Source organism: Eptatretus burgeri, chromosome 2 (assembly GCF_056783735.1).
Source record: "Eptatretus burgeri isolate ZD-2024b chromosome 2, Ebu_testis_v1, whole genome shotgun sequence".
NCBI classification, from domain to species: Eukaryota; Metazoa; Chordata; class Myxini; order Myxiniformes; family Myxinidae; genus Eptatretus; species Eptatretus burgeri.
Window position 1 is genome coordinate 69182861 of NC_140962.1, and position 20345 is coordinate 69203205.

General features: G+C 42.5%; 1 protein-coding gene and 1 long non-coding RNA gene across 4 annotated transcripts in view; one reads left to right on the forward strand and one right to left on the reverse strand.

Annotated features, from left to right (window-relative positions):
- LOC147032237 (uncharacterized) overlaps nt 1-14234 on the reverse strand; it is a 93738-nt gene extending 79504 nt beyond the window's left edge. Inside the window, exon 1 of the long non-coding RNA XR_015055097.1 lies at nt 13950-14234. This is a non-coding gene — a long non-coding RNA (uncharacterized LOC147032237). The remainder of the gene's footprint in view (nt 1-13949) is intronic.
- Nucleotides 14235-14313: 79 nt separating this feature from the next.
- Nucleotides 14314-20345, forward strand: part of LOC147032238 (uncharacterized) — a 130010-nt gene continuing 123978 nt past the window's right edge. For all 3 annotated transcript variants that reach the window (XM_085869662.1, XM_085869663.1, XM_085869664.1), the window contains exon 1: nt 14314-14418. In XM_085869662.1, coding sequence (XP_085725788.1) covers nt 14371-14418 — 48 coding nt within the window. In that variant the 5' untranslated portion in view covers nt 14314-14370. The remainder of the gene's footprint in view (nt 14419-20345) is intronic.

Consider the following 20345-nt stretch of genomic DNA (forward strand, 5'->3'; position numbering starts at 1 on the left):
GGGGACGACGTGCCCAGGGAAGTCGCGACTTCCTTTTCTTTTGGGGTTTTGTGTAAATGTCTGTGGGTGGTGCCAGTCCGTGAAGTAGAAACTGTGTAAGTGTTGCCGTGTGTAAATAATTGCCCCCCTTTTATTTGGTTGTAGCTCTGCATTGTGTATTTGCTTTTGTTGCATCTTGACTGTATGGCTGTGAATACGTGCTTGTCTGTGTGTGTGTGTGTGTGTGTGTGTGTGTGTGTAAATAAAGTGCATTGTGTGAACTGTTTTCCCGTTTCGCTTCGTCTTTTCCTTTCATTGAATCTCCATCTTGCATCACGTAAGGGATTCGTAGTGGGTTTCAACATCCCGGTAATTAATCGGAACCGTCAAGGCCGATGATAACTCCGCTCGGTTATCCCTGTAATACGGAACGAACCGCTTAAGCGGTTCGTGTCCTGAGTCGACCTGTGGCGTGGTACAACTCCTCGGTACGTTACTTGCGCGAGTACTTAGGTAAATCGACCATTCGGCGATCGGACCCTATTTCACGCGGGAAGAATGCAGACTGGGTTGTGGTGAGGTTAAACCCCCTACCCGTGACTGGCTCCGGGCGGTAGTTCCTGGAGGGTCACGACTGAATTGTCCGTCCAGTGGGCGACGTGTCGCGATTCGAGTTACGTGGCCGATCGCACGCTGGGCGGGCCAGAATTCGCAACAATATATTCTCACAGATCAGTCATTACAGGGCAGAGGCATGCACTTCACCAAGTGCCTTCTAGTTTTAACATGGTTTTGAATGATTATGACTGGACAATTCTTCAAAATGACATTTTCAATGAACTGCACTGGAGTGATTGGGATGTTCGAGAAAGTTCACACCAAAAAGCATGTGGGAGCAATTTTTGGGTTGAGTCAGTGTCTATATGAAAACAGAGTGGGGTGCGGTGTTGATGGACCATGGTTACACCGTGTGGTCTGATTAACTGAATTAGAATCGGGAGTATGGATGGTTTGCGTGCGAACAAATGCTTTCTTTCCTTTGCTGGCATGACTTTCCCCACAAGACGACGGAGCAAGAAAGCAGTCTCACAAATTGCCCAAGCTAACAATAATTAATTAATCATAATAATAGTCGTAATATTAAATTTTGACACAAACACAAAAAACGTAGAAAAAGAAAACACGAACCTCGACACAGGACAATCATAAGAAAATTGCACCAACTAACTTAACTTCCCAACTCCAGCCACATATTCTCTAGCAATTATAGGAAAGGTCTGTGGAATCAGGGAAACAAAGAAGGGAATCAAAGTCGCAGCTGCAGGGGGAGAAAACAAGTAAACAAATAAATAACTTGCCCATCCCTTCGGGAAAATGATGCTGCCTCAGGAGGCGGGTGGAAAGATCTTGTGCGTTGCGTGGTAAAACCAGAGAGCTCTTTTCAATGTCTTTCTCTTGGGTCCATTGGTCATGTCCATTAGACTCTCATTGACACCACTTGGATGGAGGACGGCTGAGCAGGATATTGCCAGAACTTTGCGCCACTCTTCAGACATGGTTCTCCCTTGCACCAACCCCAACTCCACTCTCCCCTTGTGCCAACAGAATTACTGGGCTCATTGCCCCCACCTTTGGCTTTTGAAGGGGTGGGCAGAAGCAGGATCCATCTCGCTAAAAATCCATTTGCAGCTCAGACTCCCTTAGGGCCGGTGAGTTCGCCCTCAGGGTGGCGCACGATTTCCATTTTGATAAAAAAGGGGAAGAGGGAAAACTCGACCCATCGGACAAATGACATCCCACTCTATTCTGTTATAATTGGCCCATGAAAATGCATTCACAAAGTATACACCCAGACATGATAGTATGTATTTACAATTCCCATGAACATAAATTAATACGCAAAGGGGGGAGAGGGGAATGATACGACTCCTTCCCATTGACAGTATATGTATGTATTGTTGGAGTTCTCAGAACCGCATGCATCCATCAGGCGGAGGCGTGTTGTACAGCTTGGGCCATGTGGCGCATACGGAGCAGGCACATTGACCAGCGCTGGTCGGGGTGCCCGAGCAGGCATGCAGGACCGACGCCACTCTCAGCCGGTCATCAGGGCATTGCCCGGAGGTTCGTGCAAGGCAATACTTGGCGCGGAGTTCGGTGTGGGTGATTCGTATCATGTCGTGAGGTCAGAGCGGGATATTTTTGCGGCTTGGGGTCATCTTGCCGGTACGTCCTTGGCAGTGTCACTCGGCTGCATCCAATCCGGTAAAGTGATCCGGTTCGGACAAGGCATACCGAGGGTGTGTTCCCTGGTAATTAAATCACATGATTAATGAGGTAACCCGGTTAACCCATAGACGGGAGGACCCTATGTCACGAGGTTGAGTTATTGGCGTCCACAGTCGGTTAGCGACCCGCGCATCACGGAATTATCCATGTGCGAAGGCCAACAATTCTGGGGAGTCTGGTGGGAGCTGAGATAGCTTTACCCTGGTGGTCTTCTCACCCGACCCCCGGCCCACAACAATATATATATATATATATATATATATATATATATATATATATATATATATATATATATATATATATATATATATATATGTATATACACACACCGTTGGACCCTGCTCTTCACAGATTCCCGATGCAGACCCTGCATATTCATGGTTTATAAAATGCGATCTGCTTCGACATTTGTGGCCCTGTGCTTCATGTATTTGCAGTTTATTGAGGGCTTATTTGCGTATTTTTGTTCATGTTTTCGCAAACGTATTTATGTTTTTTTTTCATGTTTTCGTGGGTGTATTCACAGGCATATTAGTAGTATCAAAAGGGAGGCTTTGATGCAGTAATGTCTTCCATGTCTCAAAGGCGCAATATTCGCTCGCTTATGCTCACTCATATTTCTCCTTTTCAAAATGATACACATTACTTCGTCATAGCCCTCCCTTTTGATACTACTCCCCCTGCCAGGGACTGGGCTTCGCCCCATTTCATATGATCATTTCTTTAATCAAATTGAGTAGTCATAGAGATTCTATAAATATTTATGTTTTATTTTCAGGAATAACTTAATTTATTCATTAATTAAAAATAATGCAGTGGAAACACCTGTTACCCTGTTAACGATGTAAAGGTAACAATGCCTGTTAACACCTCCTCTGTATGTATCCTCCATCCATCCAATGGGACCATACTCTGTGCAGAGCATTGGTGCTGCCTCAGCAGTCTCCTTGGCTATTGGGTACAATCCTAGGCAGATCGCCACTCCAACACAGTATACCAGCAAGCTGGCACTCATTTTGCCAACCTGAGAAGGATGACAGGCAGAGTTAACCCCACCTGGTATTAATTCAACAGCCAAGGGGGATTTGAACTCAGGATCCTCGGATCCCCTAACCATTAAGCCAACACCAGGCATATATAACCTCCTCTCTATATAAAAGCCTCCATTGCTTTCTTATTTACCTACTCTGTATACAAATGATGTTTATAACTTCTTATTGTATTCATTTTTCGAAACCCTTTGAAAACTTGGTTTATTAATTAATTTGGATGCTTGTTTCCAAGATGTAGCAAATCTAATGTTTTGTTTGCTCCTAACATTTTCCATAGTCTTTCCAAATACAACATTGTTTATGAATTTATAAAAGTTCTTCTCAAAATCATTTGAAGCAAGCTGTTATCTTTCTGTGTTAAAATCAGCCAGTCTGTCTTTAGAACCAAGTTCCCTCGCCTGAAGCAAAAATGCAAGTCAGGAGATGGAAAATGTTATTCCCTTCCTTTGAGAGACGTGCCTGAAAAAAACATTGTTTTCTCATTTCCATGATGTCATCAATTTGTCTTATTTATTGCCAAATGTGAAGTTCGGCTTGTTCCATTCAGAGGTTGAGGAGTGCTCCGACCTTGTAGATCAATCTTTTTCACACGAGGAAAGGTGGGATCTTTAAACCGATTCATTATTTGTTGTTTTATTCCCCCAACCCTAAAGGTTGGAGTTTTATATGCCCTTGTTGATAGGGGTTTCTGTGCATGTATGTCGAACATTCTGGGGTGGATTATGTCATTTTGAAAGTGGCGTATAAGCAGTTATTCCTCTGTCTGACTTCATGACTAATGAAATCATCAAAGAAGTGATATGCCAAGTTCCTCTGGGACTATATTTACCTGCGACATGTTGCAGGTCGACAAGAGCTTTGCATTGCTGTTGTTGGGGTTCTAGTTTGGCGTCGATCTTTGAAATGTGCACCCATTGGTCGGACAGCTACCGGACCACACCCACATCTGTTGCTTGACTCCACCCACCATGGCACCCAGACAAAATGAACACCATCTTGCTTTTCTGATGGGCTGAAAACATTAGGCCTGTAGGCCTCTGCTGATTTTACTAATCATATGTCGAATAAAAAACAAAATCGAATCATATATCGATTAAAAATTATTACTCAGGATTAATTGAGCCCGCATGGGCCGATCCCTTAAAAAATAGTCATATAATGATTGAATGATGAATCAGCTCATTCTGATATAAGTTAAACAATCAACAATCAAAAATCAACAAAACAAACAGTTAAACAATCCATGATGAATCAGCTCATTCTGATATAACTGTGAAGAATCAACTCTTTTAAGAGTGTTTCCAATGCACGTTTCCTAATTGGCCCATTACCGGTTTTTTTTTAAAGCGATTCACTTGTCCCTAATGGATAGGTCCCATACCTTGAATGACCACAATCAGGTCTTTATGAACAAAAGGGAGAGAGAGAGAGAGAGAGAGAGAGAGAGAGAGAGAGAGAGAGAGAGAGAGAGAGAGAGAGAGAGAGAGAGAGAGAGAGAGAGAGACAGAGACAGAGACAGAGACAGAGACAGAGACAGAGACAGAGACAGAGACAGAGACAGAGACAGAGACAGAGACAGAGACAGAGACAGAGACAGAGACAGAGACAGAGAGAGAGACGGAGTGAGAGACGGAGACGGAGAGAGAGAGAGAGACGGAGAGAGAGAGAGACGGAGAGAGAGAGAGACGGAGAGAGAGAGAGAGACGGAGAGAGAGAGAGAGAGACGGAGAGAGACGGAGGGAGAGAGAGACGGGGGGAGAGAGAGACGGAGAGAGAGAGAGACGGAGAGAGAGAGAGACGGAGAGAGAGAGAGACGGAGAGAGAGAGAGACGGAGAGAGAGAGAGACGGAGAGAGAGAGAGACGGAGAGAGAGAGAGACGGAGAGAGAGAGAGACGGAGAGAGAGAGAGACGGAGAGAGAGAGAGACGGAGAGAGAGAGAGACGGAGAGAGAGAGAGACGGAGAGAGAGAGAGACGGAGAGAGAGAGAGACGGAGAGAGAGAGAGACGGAGAGAGAGAGACGGAGAGAGAGAGAGACGGAGAGAGAGAGAGAGAGACGGAGAGAGAGAGAGACTGAGAGAGAGAGACGGAGAGAGAGAGAGACGGGAGAGAGAGAGAGAGAGACGGAGAGAGAGAGAGACTGAGAGAGAGAGAGAGAGACGGAGAGAGAGAGAGAGACGGAGAGACGGAGAGAGAGAGAGACGGAGAGAGAGAGAGAGACGGACGGACGGACGCACAAACACACATCAAAACATCAAAACTGAGGAAGCAGATATAAAGTAAATCATTCCCTGTTCGGAATCAGTCTGAATCTTATATATCTAATGTTATTTATTCCAATGGGAAAATGGCTCGATATCATCTTATTCATTCACATGGGACATGGGGCAGACACAGCTCTATCAAATCTTATTCGTTTACAAGGGAACACAGGACAGACATGGCACAAGTCTAATGAGACAGATGAGAGAATGTAACCTGAGCTGTGGGTAATGATATTTTTTTATTCTCAGACCCAGCTTTCAGCACATAGACACATGAGTCATGAGCAACAATGAGGGAGCTGAGTGGACAGAGGAGTTGAAAAAATAAAAAGAATGTTTATATATATATATATATATATATATATATATATATATGTATATATATATATATACATACATACATACAGTATATCTTCTTCTTCTTTCGGCTGCTCCCAAACAGGGTCGCCACAGCGGATCATCTGTATGATCCGCATAGTGATTTGGCTTAGTTTTTACGCTGGATGCCCTTCCTGACGCAACCCTGGTCACCTCTTACGACACAGGGATATATGCATACAGTATATACAGATATATGTATGTATGTATGTGTATATATATATATATATATATATATATATATATATATATATATATATATATATATATATATATATATTGTAACGGTCTTCGCGCCCGCCGGCGTGCGACGGCCACGTAACTCGAATCGCGGCACGTCGCCCACCGGACGGACAATCCAGTCGTGACCCTCTCGGACTAACGCCGGGAACCAGTCACGGGTGGACCTTTCGGTCTCACCGCGATCGAGCCAATCAGCCCCCGCGTGGGATAGGGTTGCTCGCCAAATTCGAACTACCTAAGTACCCACGCGGAGGGTAGACCGGGCGATCGCACCTCGCCGCAGGTCGACTTCGGACACGGGCCACTTAAGCGACCCGTTCCGTACTATCAGAATAACCGAGCGGTGTTATCGTCGACCTCGACGGTTCGATTAATTATCGGGCGTATTCAGCCCACTACCAACCCTTTACGTGAAGCAAGATGGGGATTCAATGGAGGAAAAGACGAAGCGAAGCGGGAGAACAGTTCAACAATAAAGCACATTTATTCTCGGCACACGGGAAGCACACAAATACAATTCCACCAAATGCACACAAAAAAAAGAAAACACAATTCCATTTACACAAAAAGCAAACATAAAAGTGAAAACACAGTGCAGAGCTAATACCGACTACCGAGCACACGGCAACACTTATACAATTCTACTTCACAGACGGCGCCGACAACACATACCCAAAACCAAGGAAAAGAAATACCCTCAAGAATGAGGTAGGCCTGGGGCCGAGACCAGGTCGGGCCTACCCGTCTGGTGATGAGACGCGGAGCGGCGATGGCCCCGCAACCCGCGGGCCTCGTGGACAGTGCCTGGCAGGGGGTGGGAACGGGGCCCCCTTGGTCGCACTATCTCAGCGCGGGGGGGAAACAGGAGGGGGGTTGCTGATGCTCGGGGCATAGAGGATCTTTATTATATGCGACGAGCGTCTCCACCTCGGCCAGGTCGCGCTGCCGGCCTCCCAGGGGTGCAGCTCCCTGCACGACGCGAGCACCCCCTCGTCCGCCCTCGCCGCCTCTCCACAGCTCGTCCCCACCGTTCCGACTTCAACGCACACGACGAGCAGCTCCACCGCCCGCGAAGTCTTGACTCTCTGTTCCGACTCCTTCGCCTCGTTCCGACCTTTACTACTCCTTTCTTCCTCGTTCCGACCCCTCGTTCTCGTTCTGCTGACTCTTTCGCTCCGACTTTTACGACTCCTTTGACTGACGAACACCGTCCTTTTATCCCCCCGTAACTTCGCCTTTGACCCCCTCCCTTTGACCTTTCACCTCGCTCCCCATTGGCCCGAGAAAAAGTGGGCGTGAAGGCTTTTTGATCCACAAATTTGCATATATCGATCGCCCTGGGGGCGGGGCCAATTCGCCCCTCGCTCACCGATTGGACGGCAAAAAGTGGGCGTGTGTCGTTTTGGATCCGTTTTTGAAGCACAAAATCCGTGATTTTGTACACGCTGTTCAACGTGCGCCCCACACGAGTCCAGCATCGGTGCCCATGAGTGGCGCGAGATGACGGTGATGCGATGGTGGCGAGTTGTGACGGTAAAGGTCATGGCGGTTGTGGTGAAGCGGTGGTTGTGGTTGGTGGTTGATGTTGTGGTTGTGATCATGGCGGTTGGTCCAAAATAAAGATAGTAAAAGAAAAACGGCTATCCTGAAGAGTCGCAGCACGTATAAATGACATGTATTCCCACTAGACAACGGGTTTGGGCCTAACTACACATGCACTTACCGAGATACCTCACCTAAGGGACCTGAATGGTGGTTTGCGAATCTGGTAACCACAACAATATATATATATATATACTAGGTGACCCGTGAACCCGTTGAGTTCCCGTTGTAAGCGGTTGATGAAAAAAAAAAAAGAAGAAAATTTTAATATTATTTAGTGGTCAAACTTTAACTTTAAGAAAATTTGAGCATTTACCGCATTAGTCATCATTCGGCCAACCGGTTTCTCGAGTTATATCAACACCAGTCAACTGTAAGTGCTGTTTTTTATGAAGTGGAAACGTCTAGGAGCAACAACAGCTCAGCCACGAAGTGTTAGGCCACACAAGCTCACAGAACGGGTTCGCCGTCCGCTGAGTGCTGAAGCGTGTCACGAGGAAAAATCATCTGTCATCGGTTGCAACATTCACTGCTGAGATCCAAACTGCCTCTGGAAGCAACGTCAGCACAAGTGCTGTTTGTCGAGAGCTTCATGTAATGGGTTTCCATGGCCGAGCAACCGCACATAAGCCTAAGATCACCATGTGCAATGCCAAATGTCGGCTGGAGTGGTGTAAAGCTCACCACCATTGGACTCTGAAGCAGTGGAAACACGTTCTCTGGAGTGATGAATCACGCTTCACCATCTGGCAGTCTGACAGAGAAATCTGGGTTTGGTGGATGCCAGGAGAATGCTACCTGCCCAAATCCATATTGCCAACTGTAAAGTTTGGTGGAGGAGGAATAATGGACTGGGGCTGTTTTTCATGGGTCGGGCTCGACCCCTTAGTTCCAGTGAAGGGAAATCTTAAAGCAACAGCAAACAATGACATTCTTGACGATTCTGTGCTTCCAACTTTGTGGCAACAGTTTGGGGAAGGCCCTTTCCTGTTTCCACTTGACAATGCCACCATGTGCAAAGCGAGGTCCATACAGAAATGGTGTGTCGAGATCGGTGTAGAGGAACTTGACGGGCCTGTACAGAGCCCTGACCTCAACCCATCAAACACCTTTGGAATGAACTGGAACGCCAACTGTGAGCCAGATCTAATCGCCCAACATCAGTGCCTGACCTCACCAATGCTCTTGTGGCTGAATGGAAGCAAATCCCCACAGCAATGTTCCAACATCTCGTGAAAAGCCTTCCCAGAAGAGAGGAGGCTGCATCAGCAGCAAAGGGGGAATGAGATGCATATGATGCAACTCCATATTAATGCATATGATTTTGGAATGAGATGGTTGGACGAGCAGGTGTCCACATACTTTTTTCCATGTCGTGTATGATATATATATATATATATATATATATATATATATATATATATATATATATATATATATATATTTTGGAGTATGGTCGTACTCCATATGGAGGGATGATACGGGAAAAAATGGCCACCCATTGAAATATGTACACAATAATATGCTTTTTAACTGCTATGGAGTGAAGTGAAAAGCATTTAAAAGCCATAGCTTTTATTCTCGAGCATTTTCTGAACTACCAAGATTTAAAATTATGCCAGAATACATCACAAAAGTGCCACATTGAGGGATAGCTAAAATGCCAATTTGTACTTCTGCTTCTTCTCCTCTAAAAACAATGTAAAACTGTAGCCCGACGTAACTCAATAACTGCTGAAACCATGATGGTAATTCCATCACGAGGAAGTTACTTTGTTTTTGGGCTCATGCACACAACCCCTTTCAAAACAAAACACATTCATTGTTTTATGAAGAAAATAAATCGAACGTAAATGTGAACTCAACCAAACCAGGCCAGGGTCGTAGGAAAAGGGGGGGGGGGATGGACACTGGACAGAACTATTCCAAAAGTGATACATATCCAAACCATCACTCAAATATTGAAACAATTTAATAATGTAAATCCATACCAAAATGGCAAACAAGAAAAAGAGCAATCAAAGATTGCAGACCCTCACCAAGATTTTTTTTGAGTGGTGCATTTTTATAGGTTTTAGGGTAAATCCAATATGGCTGCCAAACCAGATGACCTATGACATCATATGTGTGAACCTTTTGTTCCTCATGGAAAGGCGGTCATACGTGTAAAGTTTCATCTCAATCTGTTCAGACACTTCAGAGAAGAAGATTTTTGAATGTTTAAAAAAAAACCAAAAAACAATATGGCTGCCGAATCACGTGACCAATGACTTCATTAATATTTTTTCTGTGGACTATTTTATCCCGAGACGACCATCAAAATTTTTCATCCTGATCGGATATGGCGTTCTACATATGCAATTATGACGTCATAATGAAGGCACCGATGATGTCATAAAAAATTACACTCATTCCCCTTGAGTACTTCCTGTGTGCCAAGTTTAAATTTTTTTTCTTGGTGCGGTTTTAGAGATTGAGGTCCAAAGTTTTTCCGTTTTTCCAATATGGCTGCCACATCACCTGACCTATGATATAATTATTATTAAAACATTCCAGATGAGTAGTCACACCAATGTTGAAAATTTTGTCTCAATCTGACAAGCAGTTGTGGAGAAAAACATGAAAGTTCTGTGCGGACAAACAGACAGACAGACAAACAAACAAACAAGCAAATGGACCCAAATGCAATACTATACCCTCTCCTTTGGCAAGGGTAAATATATAAAACATGAATCATTTTATTTTTAAAACGATAATTGCATAGACATTTCCATATATGTGATAATGCACATCATGGACTGAACCAAAAATTGCAGAAACAAGAAAAAAAACACTTAAAAAAACAAAGAAGTAAAAACATAGAGGGATGAAATCTCAAAAAAACACCAAACAAGGTCGGAATGACACCACATTATGATGCCACAATACGACACCACACTCCTCTTATGGATTATCATCACAATATCTTTTGTCATTTTACTTTTGTTTTGGGATTGTGATGGATGAAGAAGAAAAAGAAGAGGAATGAAGAAGAAGAATAAAGAAGAAGAATAACAATGAAGAATGATACCACATTACAATGGCCCAATACGACACCACAATTCTCTTACGGATTATCATCACAATATCTTTTGTCATTTTACTTTTGTTCTGGGATTGTGATGGAACAAAGTCAAAAGATATTGTGATGATAATCCATAAGAGGATTGTGGTGTCATTCCTACCTTGTTTGGTTGTTGTTGTTTTTTTTAAAAAGATTTCATCCCTCTGTTTTTACATGTTTAAAAAAAAAAAAATTTATCCTGCCTCCCGGAGGGAGGGAGCGGGATATTGTAATCATCCGATTTGTTTGTTGGATTCGCTATATGTGCTAGATATCCCTTATTGTCGGGTTTTCCGTCTATCTGTGTGTGTGTTTGTGTGTGTGTGTGTGTGTGTGTGTGTGTGTGTGTGTGTGTGTGTGTGTGTGTGTGTGTGTGTGTGTGTGTGTGTGTGTGTGTGTGTGTGTGTGTGTGTGTGTGTGTGTGTCTGCAACACGAGGCTCCACAGCACAAACCAGCAAACCGATTATTTTTCAAATGGTAGTCCTTCAAAAATAGGGTGTCTATTTACCGTCATTTTTTATGAGGAGTGCCAGTTGGCAAAATACGCAATAGGAAAAATCTTGCCAGGCAGAGGAACAATTGTATGTGAACCAATACGTCTTGGCAATGAATCTTCGTCGGTGAATCGGTCAGAATGAAAAGCATCGTATCCAGCGCTTCGATCCGAGCGAATTCCTCGTCGCCTACCGGCTTGTCTGTTTGTTTGTCTGTCTGTCTGTTAGCAACTTTACGGCAAAACAGCTTTAGCAAACACTATCAAATTTAATCCACAGGTGGGCAATGAACCTTGGACGACCCCATTAACTTTTAGGTCCAATTGGATCAAAGGTCAAGGTCAAGGTCACAAAAAGATCACAATCGTTTTTTTGCTCATAACTTCGTCAAAAATGATCTGATTTACTTCAAACTAAGCTTATAGTGAACCTTATTCTATTTGTCATTTATAATCCTACCCATTCCTATGGTGAAAAATGCATATTTGTGAAGATTGGTAGGGTCCGAAATTTTGGGGGTCATGGTCATCGGTCAAAATTACATATTTTCTATTATAAATCAAAAAAGGTTAGGAATATGCATGTTTACTATGGAAGACATATATCAAGTCCTTTATTGGCTTTCATTTGACACCATGACCTTTGACCTTACGTGGCCTTGAAAGGTCAAAATCATTTTACGGTCATAACTTCGTCAAAAATGGTTTAATTGACTTCAAACTAAGATTAAAATATTCCTTATTCTATTCCTTATAATCAACATTCAGGTTAAGGATGTATCAAATTTAAATTTGATCCCCAAAATAACTTTATGCCTCAAATGGGCGGGATTTGTTGTGCCTGGCACCACTTGTTTTTAAAGATTTCATCCCTCTATGTTTTTACATGTTTTTAAAATGTTTTTTTTAAGGATTTCATCCCTCTATGTTTTTACATGTTTTGAAAATGTTTTTTTTTTTTTTTAAGATTTCATCTCTGTTTTTACGTTTTTAAAATATATTTTTTAAAGATTTCATCCCTCTGTTTTTACATGTTTTTAAAATGTTTTTTTTTTAAGATTTCATCCCTCTATGTTTTTACATGTTTTTAAAATGTTTTTAAAAAAAAAAAGATTTCATCCCTCTGTTTTTACATGTTTTTAAAATGTTTTTTTGAAAAAAATGATTTCATCCCTCTATGTTTTTACATGTTTTTAAAATGTTTTTTTTTTTTAAAGATTTCATCCCTCTATGTTTTTACATGTTTTTAAAATGTTTAAAAAAAAAAAAAAGATTTCATCCCTCTATGTTTTTACATGTTTTTAAAATGTTTTTTTTTAAGATTTCATCCCTCTATATTTTTACATGTTTTTAAAATGTTTTTCTTTAAGATTTCATCCCTCTATGTTTTTACGTTTTTAAAATGTTTTTTTTTTTTAAGATTTCATCCCTCTGTTTTTACGTTTTCTTTTTAAGATTGCATCCCTCTATGTTTTTACGTTTTTAAAATGTTTTTTTTAAGACTTCATCCCTCTATATTTTTACATGTTTTTAAAATGTTTTTTTTAAAGATTTCATCCCTCTATGTTTTCACATTTTTTTAAATGTTTTTTTTTTTTAAAGATTTAATCCCTCTCTTTTTACATGTTTTTAATATTTTTTTAAAAAGATTTCATCCCTCTATGTTTTTACATGTTTTTAAAATGTTTTTTTTTTTTAAGATTACATCCCTTTGTATTTTTACGTTTTTTTTTTTAAGATTTCATCCCTCAATGTTTTTACATGTTTTAAAATGTTTTTTTTTTAAGATTTCATCCCTCTGTTTTTACATGTTTTTATAATGTTTTTTTTTTTTTTTTTTAAAGATTTCATCCCTCTATGTTTTTACGTTTTTAAAATGTTTTTTTTTCAGATTTCATCCCTCTGTTTTTACGTTTTCTTTTTAAGATTTCATCCCTCTGTTTTTACATGTTTTTAAAATGTTTTTTTTTTTTTTAAGATTTCACCCCTCTATGCTTTTATATGTTTTTAAAATGTTTTTTTTTTTTAGATTTCATCTCTCGATGTTTTTACATGTTTTTAAAATGTTTTTTTTTCTTGTTTATATTTTGTATCGAAGGTTCTGACCACAGTGTGGTCATTCCTGTTATTACCTGGGAAAGCAATGCCATAGAAGAAGCTGAAACTTTATACAAACCTCACAAGGAAGTTTAAAATAGTTACATTTTTAAAATGTCATTTTTAAACGCACAGTAAAGGTCCCAGGTGCGATTGTCTGCACGTATCACTCGAGTCAGTTCAACTGGCTCTTTAATTCCTGATTATTCCATCGTTTCCAAAATCACTTTAGAAAATTTAAACTAGGATAACAAGCTGTAGCTGCATCGTTTTAGCTTCGATGAAGTGTGTGTTTTCAAATGGATACAATTAATGTATTGTTTGTACTTTATAGCCCTTTGTCTCAAGCTTATCATTGACATGAGTTGATATCATTTAACATCAGTGGTCCAACCTCGGTTATGGGAATGAGACTTCATAAACAAGTTCAAATCCGTTTGTATTCAAACCTGATCTGGAACGTGTTGTTGGTTCATCGGTTCCACTTGAGTCACACCAACAGTGGTTGCGACTCGGTGGTGCTGACTGATGACATACAGTACTGGAATCGTATCAGCTCAGGTGTGTTGTGACCTCACAACAAAACGAACCGCTTCCAAAAAAATAAAAATAAATACACTAATATTTGCGCGGCCGAGTCTGTTCGAAGTCGAAGATTTGACGCAAGTTAATAGGCCATTTAATCCCACGACGAACATGAGGGATGAAGGGACGAGGAACGATTCATGGAGGTGTGGTGGGTCGTCGGGAGGTGCGAAGGAAAAGGGGGCGGGGGATCGGTGAATGCGAACGATTAGTGGGCGGAGCTTGGGCCACGTGACGAGAGAAGAAGGGGTGGCAACTGGAGCGAGGTAATGAACATTCGTGAACATGGATGCGATGGAGAGGCAGAAGAAGGTGGAAGCAGGTAGAGCCAAGGTTTGTGATTGATTGGTTCACCTTTTAAAGTCTCATGATGATGTTATTGGCGGCCAAAACATCCATTGCCATTGTCAGGTGTCCACCCACACACCTGCCTCTTACCTTTTCTTTTTTTTTTTTGACCACCATTCTATATGTGGGCCTGCATCCGTTCGTTTACCTTACGTCACAATATATCTGTGTCCTTTGTGTCGTATCAAGGTGAATCATTCATTCTCTGGGTTTTGTGCTTGACGTGTCACATCCCCTGGTGATTACAAAGTGTGACCGTGCAGTGCTATAGAAAGGCAAGTGCCAAGCACTATAAGGGTCCACGTGTACGACCCCACAGTTTTAAAGACTACTATCTCACGACCCAAAACATCCCCCCACACTCCCACCCTCATTACCCTCCACATTGGGACCCCCAGTACAGTGTACCTGCCAAGGTTAGTGGCCCTGCAATGAATGTTGCGTTCTCAAGATGATATACACAAGATAGACGGGAACAGACAAACGACCAGAAAAATGGAGTTTGATAACAAGGGCAGCTCCATGTTTGTGTCAACTTTGCATTTAAAGTGAGACTGGTTCGCGAACGCGCCACATGTGGACCAATGTTGGTTTGCTTTTACTTTTGTCTTTGGCTTTGTAGTTTTTGGATCTCAACCTGGTGGAGTCCAACTGGTTAAATACAGTTTAACGCAGTGTCTATGTTCAATAATAAGCTGAACATCAAACCTTTAGGGATTAGCTTGTGATGAAGTTCGACCAACGGGCAGACAAGATGAAAAGAGGTCATGTGCAAAGAGATCTTCGCTTTCCCAGCGGTGAAAGGTGGAATGCAAAAGCCTGAGTCCACGGCGGATACCTGTATTCTGTTGCTCTGTATAGTATTACATGGGCTTTGGAATTGTGACGAACCAGCAGATGTTGAGGAAGGAAAGTTTGCCAAGTTGATGTCTGTTTTGGAGGCTGCTGTTGAAATGGTTGGTCCATGTTTGGTAAAATGGAGATATTTGAAATTACAGTTGTTCCAGACGGTTATGGCAACAGATGGAAAGATATTCAAGGTTGACTTTCTCTAAATGTATGAGGATGGAGGACTTGCCTGGGGTGAAGGTTGCATTTTATGATGTGTCCCAGTTACTGATTATTTGTTTTGGTTTTTCAAGTTACGAAATGCTGATGCTCCATGTTCTTGTTTCTGTCGGTGGACACTTAGAGCAGAGTGGAATGGAAAGTTGTCTCGATGAGCTGCTTCAAAATTAATGCTCACACGAGCATTCAAAATGTGAAGGATTGAGGTAATCCCAAATGAAGACGGCCTAAGATGCACCACCTTTGTTTGATTTTTTTTTAATTTTTTTTTCATTATCATGTCATTCTACTTCATTCCACTTGCTTAGTCTCTGGTCATAAAACAAAGTTTTCAGATTGCAATTTCAGGCACCTCTCTGTTGCTTCAGTCTGTTCCTTGTCAAGTTGGTAGTCTTCAAATGTTCAAGTGGAACTTCAAATGATGACATGTAATGATCCTTTGCGGGCTGTCCGCAGTTTAATTCAATTGCTCAAAGTTACAGTCTGCGCCAGATGGTCGGCGCAGGCGTGTTGTCACGAAAGAGGACACCTTTGGTAAATGTTCTTCAGTGTTTGTCCTTCATGGCCTGCAGCAGTTTTTTTTAAAATTATGTTGCTTAAAGGCCCGGTCACACCTTGACGTTTTAGCCAACGTATGCCGATTTTTGAATTTTTTTTCTAAAACGCTGGCACACGTTGAATACGTTATGGGTAAGTTTTGATAACATTGAGAGCATGCTGAAAAACACTGCCATACGTCGTTGTACGTTGGCTTTAAACGTTGTACTTTTTGGTTGTCCTCAAATTTTTTCATGCTTGAAATTTCACAACGTATGCCGGCGTATGACTCACACGTTCCGCTACGCTGGCCACAAGTTGTATGCACGGTCTGCGATCGTTGACAGACGTCAACACATGCTACTTGTAAGTTAATCATAAGTTGAGACACGCCGAGGTAATGTTTAGCGTACCCGAAACTTATTTCTAACCTATGATTAACGTGTTGTTGGCACGTTACGCGATCGTTGCCACACATCGACAGACGTTACTTTTAAGTTACTCATAGGCTGAAAGACGTCGGTATAATGGATCGTCCTCGCGTCAGCGTCCACGGCCACGGCCAGGACACTTATTTGCAGCATTCTTCAAACTTTTCTTCGGCATGACGAGGATGTTCACACTTCGATGTCTAGCTTGGCTATGATTCCAATTGTCCATCGGCAGCGTCTATTTAAAATAGTCGAGTTTGAGCGTTTTAACACGTTCAGAAGAAACGCTTCAAATTTCCAAACCCCAGCGTCAAAAAACAAAGGCGAGTGACAGCAATTTAAATCGTTCATTGTAAACAATGAAACTAGCTGAGTGGTACCGTTTAAAAGTCGTTGAGTGTAAAAAAAAAATCCAATTGTTGAGCGCAAGCGTCTACTTTCAATAGTGGAGATGTAGCCATTTAAATCGTTGAGTTTATCATTTAAATCGTTAAATCGTTAAACGCAAGGAGGATCCATCATAACCCACACCCTCCCCCTCACACTCACCTACTACTGCCAACATGAACAAACTACTACTAATACTGACACTAATACTGACACTAATACTGATACTGATACTGATACTGTTACTGCTGACATGGACATCGACTCAAAAAGGACTCGAAAACACTGTTGGGTTCCCCTTTTATGAGCAGCATTTTTATATACCAATTCCCAAAACCGCTGGGAACACGTCTTTATATGGCAGTTGTAAGCTAGAAACCGTTTTTACAGCCATTTTTCCCTGCTGTGCAGGGGTTGGGCTTTTTTTTTTTTTTTTTCTTGAGGCAATGTTTTATGGCCGGATGCCCTTCCTGACGCCAACCCTGGTCACCTCTTATGACACACAGGGATATGGTACACCTATTCTAACCGGGGCATACACCGGGACCAGTACACTGGCACTCATTTCGCCGACCTCAGAAGGATGACAGGCTGAGTCAACCCGCTGGTGTTAATTCAGCAGCCAACGGGGCTTGAACTCAGGACCCTGGGATCCCAAGCCACCACCCTAACCACTAAGCCAACACCAGGCTTTGTTAGCTAGAAACACGTTCATTTATTTATTTTTGTCGACCAGAAGATGTCATTGGAATACGTCTACATATGTCGATGTGTGTTGGGACTACGTACAGAATTGGTTCAAAGCACGTCAAACATAGGCCTAAGTTAGAAATAAGTTTCGCGTAAAAAAGACATTACCGCGACGTGTTTCGACTTATGAGTGGCCTTTGTGGATGTGTGTAAGCGTCCATATATCGTGTGTACAACTTATCCCCATCGCATGCGGAACGTGTGTCATACGCCGAGTACGTCGTAAAATTTTGAACATGTTTAAAATTTCTTGACGTACTCTACTTACTACGACGTATGATAGCGTACTTTAGCGTTCTACTCACGTATACCAAACTTACTCATACCGTATTTGACGTGCCCCAACGTTTTAGACACATTTTTCTTAGGTCGGCACACGCTGGCAAGATCGCCAAGGTGTGACCGCAATGTTGTCACTTCCATTTCTACGGCAGTTATGATTCGAATCGTTGTGCGTCAGCCTTTTAATAGGCTACGTCACGACATCGTCGGTGATGCGTGCAACGCGCTATGCCTAAGTTAGACTATCGTTGGGCATCGGTTGTGTAGGCCGACAACAGGTTCAGCATTCGTTGGTATAAGTTATCTATAACACAACGAAACGTTCTGTGTCCATTACCAATGCGTTATACATAAGACCAAGTCGCTATGAATACGTCCGAATCTTTAAAAAACAACATCAAAAGTTCAACGTAAGCCAGCGTTTTAGATACATTTTAATACGTTGCCATCGCTGGCTAAAACGTCAAGGTGTGACCGGGCCTTAAGTATGAGTCACATTTGCTCTACCGCTAGGATACGGTGGCCGTATCCCCCCCCTCCCCCGAACTGACAGAAACATGCGGCGGCCGCAGAGTTTCTGAGGTGGCCCTATGCCGTATGGCTATATTTTACAGGCCGTAGAGATCTCCATGGAATTAAAGCGTGGAGTTATAACTTTTTCATTTCTACGTTAGCCATAGCAATTCGACAAGCCGTAGCCATGAGGTAGATGTCTTCCACGTCGACCGTACGTAGGGCGTACGGTGGGCTTGCGTTATTCGTGCGTTTTCCGTAGGCTCTTATCAATGAAAAATGAATTTTGCCAACCCCCAAAAAATTACGGCGGCCACACTATTTCCACGTTCGCCTTCGGACCCCCCTGCGGTCGCCTTGCGGACATCTTGAGGCTACCTTGCGTCTGCCTTGAAAATTCTATGGCCGCCGCAGGGACGCCCGAAGGTCACCGTGCGACATGAAATCAAAGACCGTACGGCACCCCCACATTTTCGGTCTCCACAATTTCTAAATACCCCATGCGGCTACCCAAAAAATAAAAACGTATGTGACTGCTACATTGTGTGACCGTGGAAATACTGCGGCCGCCCTATAATTGCTAGTGGCCGTAGATTTTTTAGACCCTACGGCCGCCGAGCCAAATGTGACTGAAGCATTACTGATGTAATATTCCTCTGATTTTAGTTTTGTGATGAATATCATCAATTGGCAGGACTCCTTTTTGCATTCTCGAAAAGAGAGGCCATGATTATCTTTTTTGAGGGCTGATTGTATTGACATTATTGATATGCGAGACACCTGAGAATGAATTCACAAGATGGCGAGTTGAGGCGAAACTGCACATGTGTGGATAATCTGCCACGTTGCAGTTGGTTTTATTCAATGTAACGAAGCGGCTGTTTTAGCCTGCGCAGTCAGCTTGATGGCGGGGCGGAGGGTGGACTTAGTTACGCAGAATGACAAAATTGCAGCTCAAAAGACAGCACTCATTTTAAAAGCAACACAGGTTTAATAATAAATAATATGGCTGGGGACACAGGAAGTGAAAATGTAATTAAAAGAAACGATGACTGAAGGATGTGCTTAACTGGCAGTAACAAATTTTCTGTTATCATAACGCGACCTTAATGCACGTATACTCGGTCAGGAACACATGACGAAAGCGAATGACAATGTCTGGGGGTGGATGGTGGGGGGGTCCCATCTGCGTGGCTCTGGTCCCGTCTGAATGGCTCGCTCTCTGGGGGTCCCGGGTTCAGAGCGCTGAGTGTGGCTGAGCATCTTGGCTCTGAGTGAGTGTGTGGTGCTCTCTTCCTGCTTTATATTGGCTGCCTTCTGGTACCCTGCTGTGCAGGTCATGTGCATGTGTTTTCTGTGTCCCAGCTGTGCGAGGTGGCACACCTGGCAATGCCATGTTTGTAAAATTCATGCTTCTGGGTTGACACAGCATACATGTGCCTTCCATGTCAAGGTGTGATGAAAGGACAACAGGGTGATTCGAGTTAAACACAGATGGGAGATGCGGAAAACGAGACGGATATGAGGCCGCGGGTGACTGGGAATCCAACGAGGCATCCAATTTTGGTTCATGATTGGTTACACGTCAAAAATTCCCATCCAATAAGTTTGTCTAGACTCTAGCTTGAGAATACTTGTATAGATGACATTTTATCTGTGAATGAATTATCTATATTCAAGTAAAATCTGAAGCTGAATGCGGACTTGCACACGCTGGTTGACACAGACAACAAATCTGCTCCTGTGTCTGAGGAGCAGGCCAGGAAAATTATTATAATTTTTGCAGAGCTTTTGAGAGCAAAATCACTTCTGTCAAAAGTTATAATTTTGAGTGCATCCTTGGTGGTTCTCTATGTCATGATTGATGTCAAATCACAAATATACAAAAAAAAAATTTCCATCCTGCCATACTAAAATACCTATTCGAGAAGATATTAACCACTG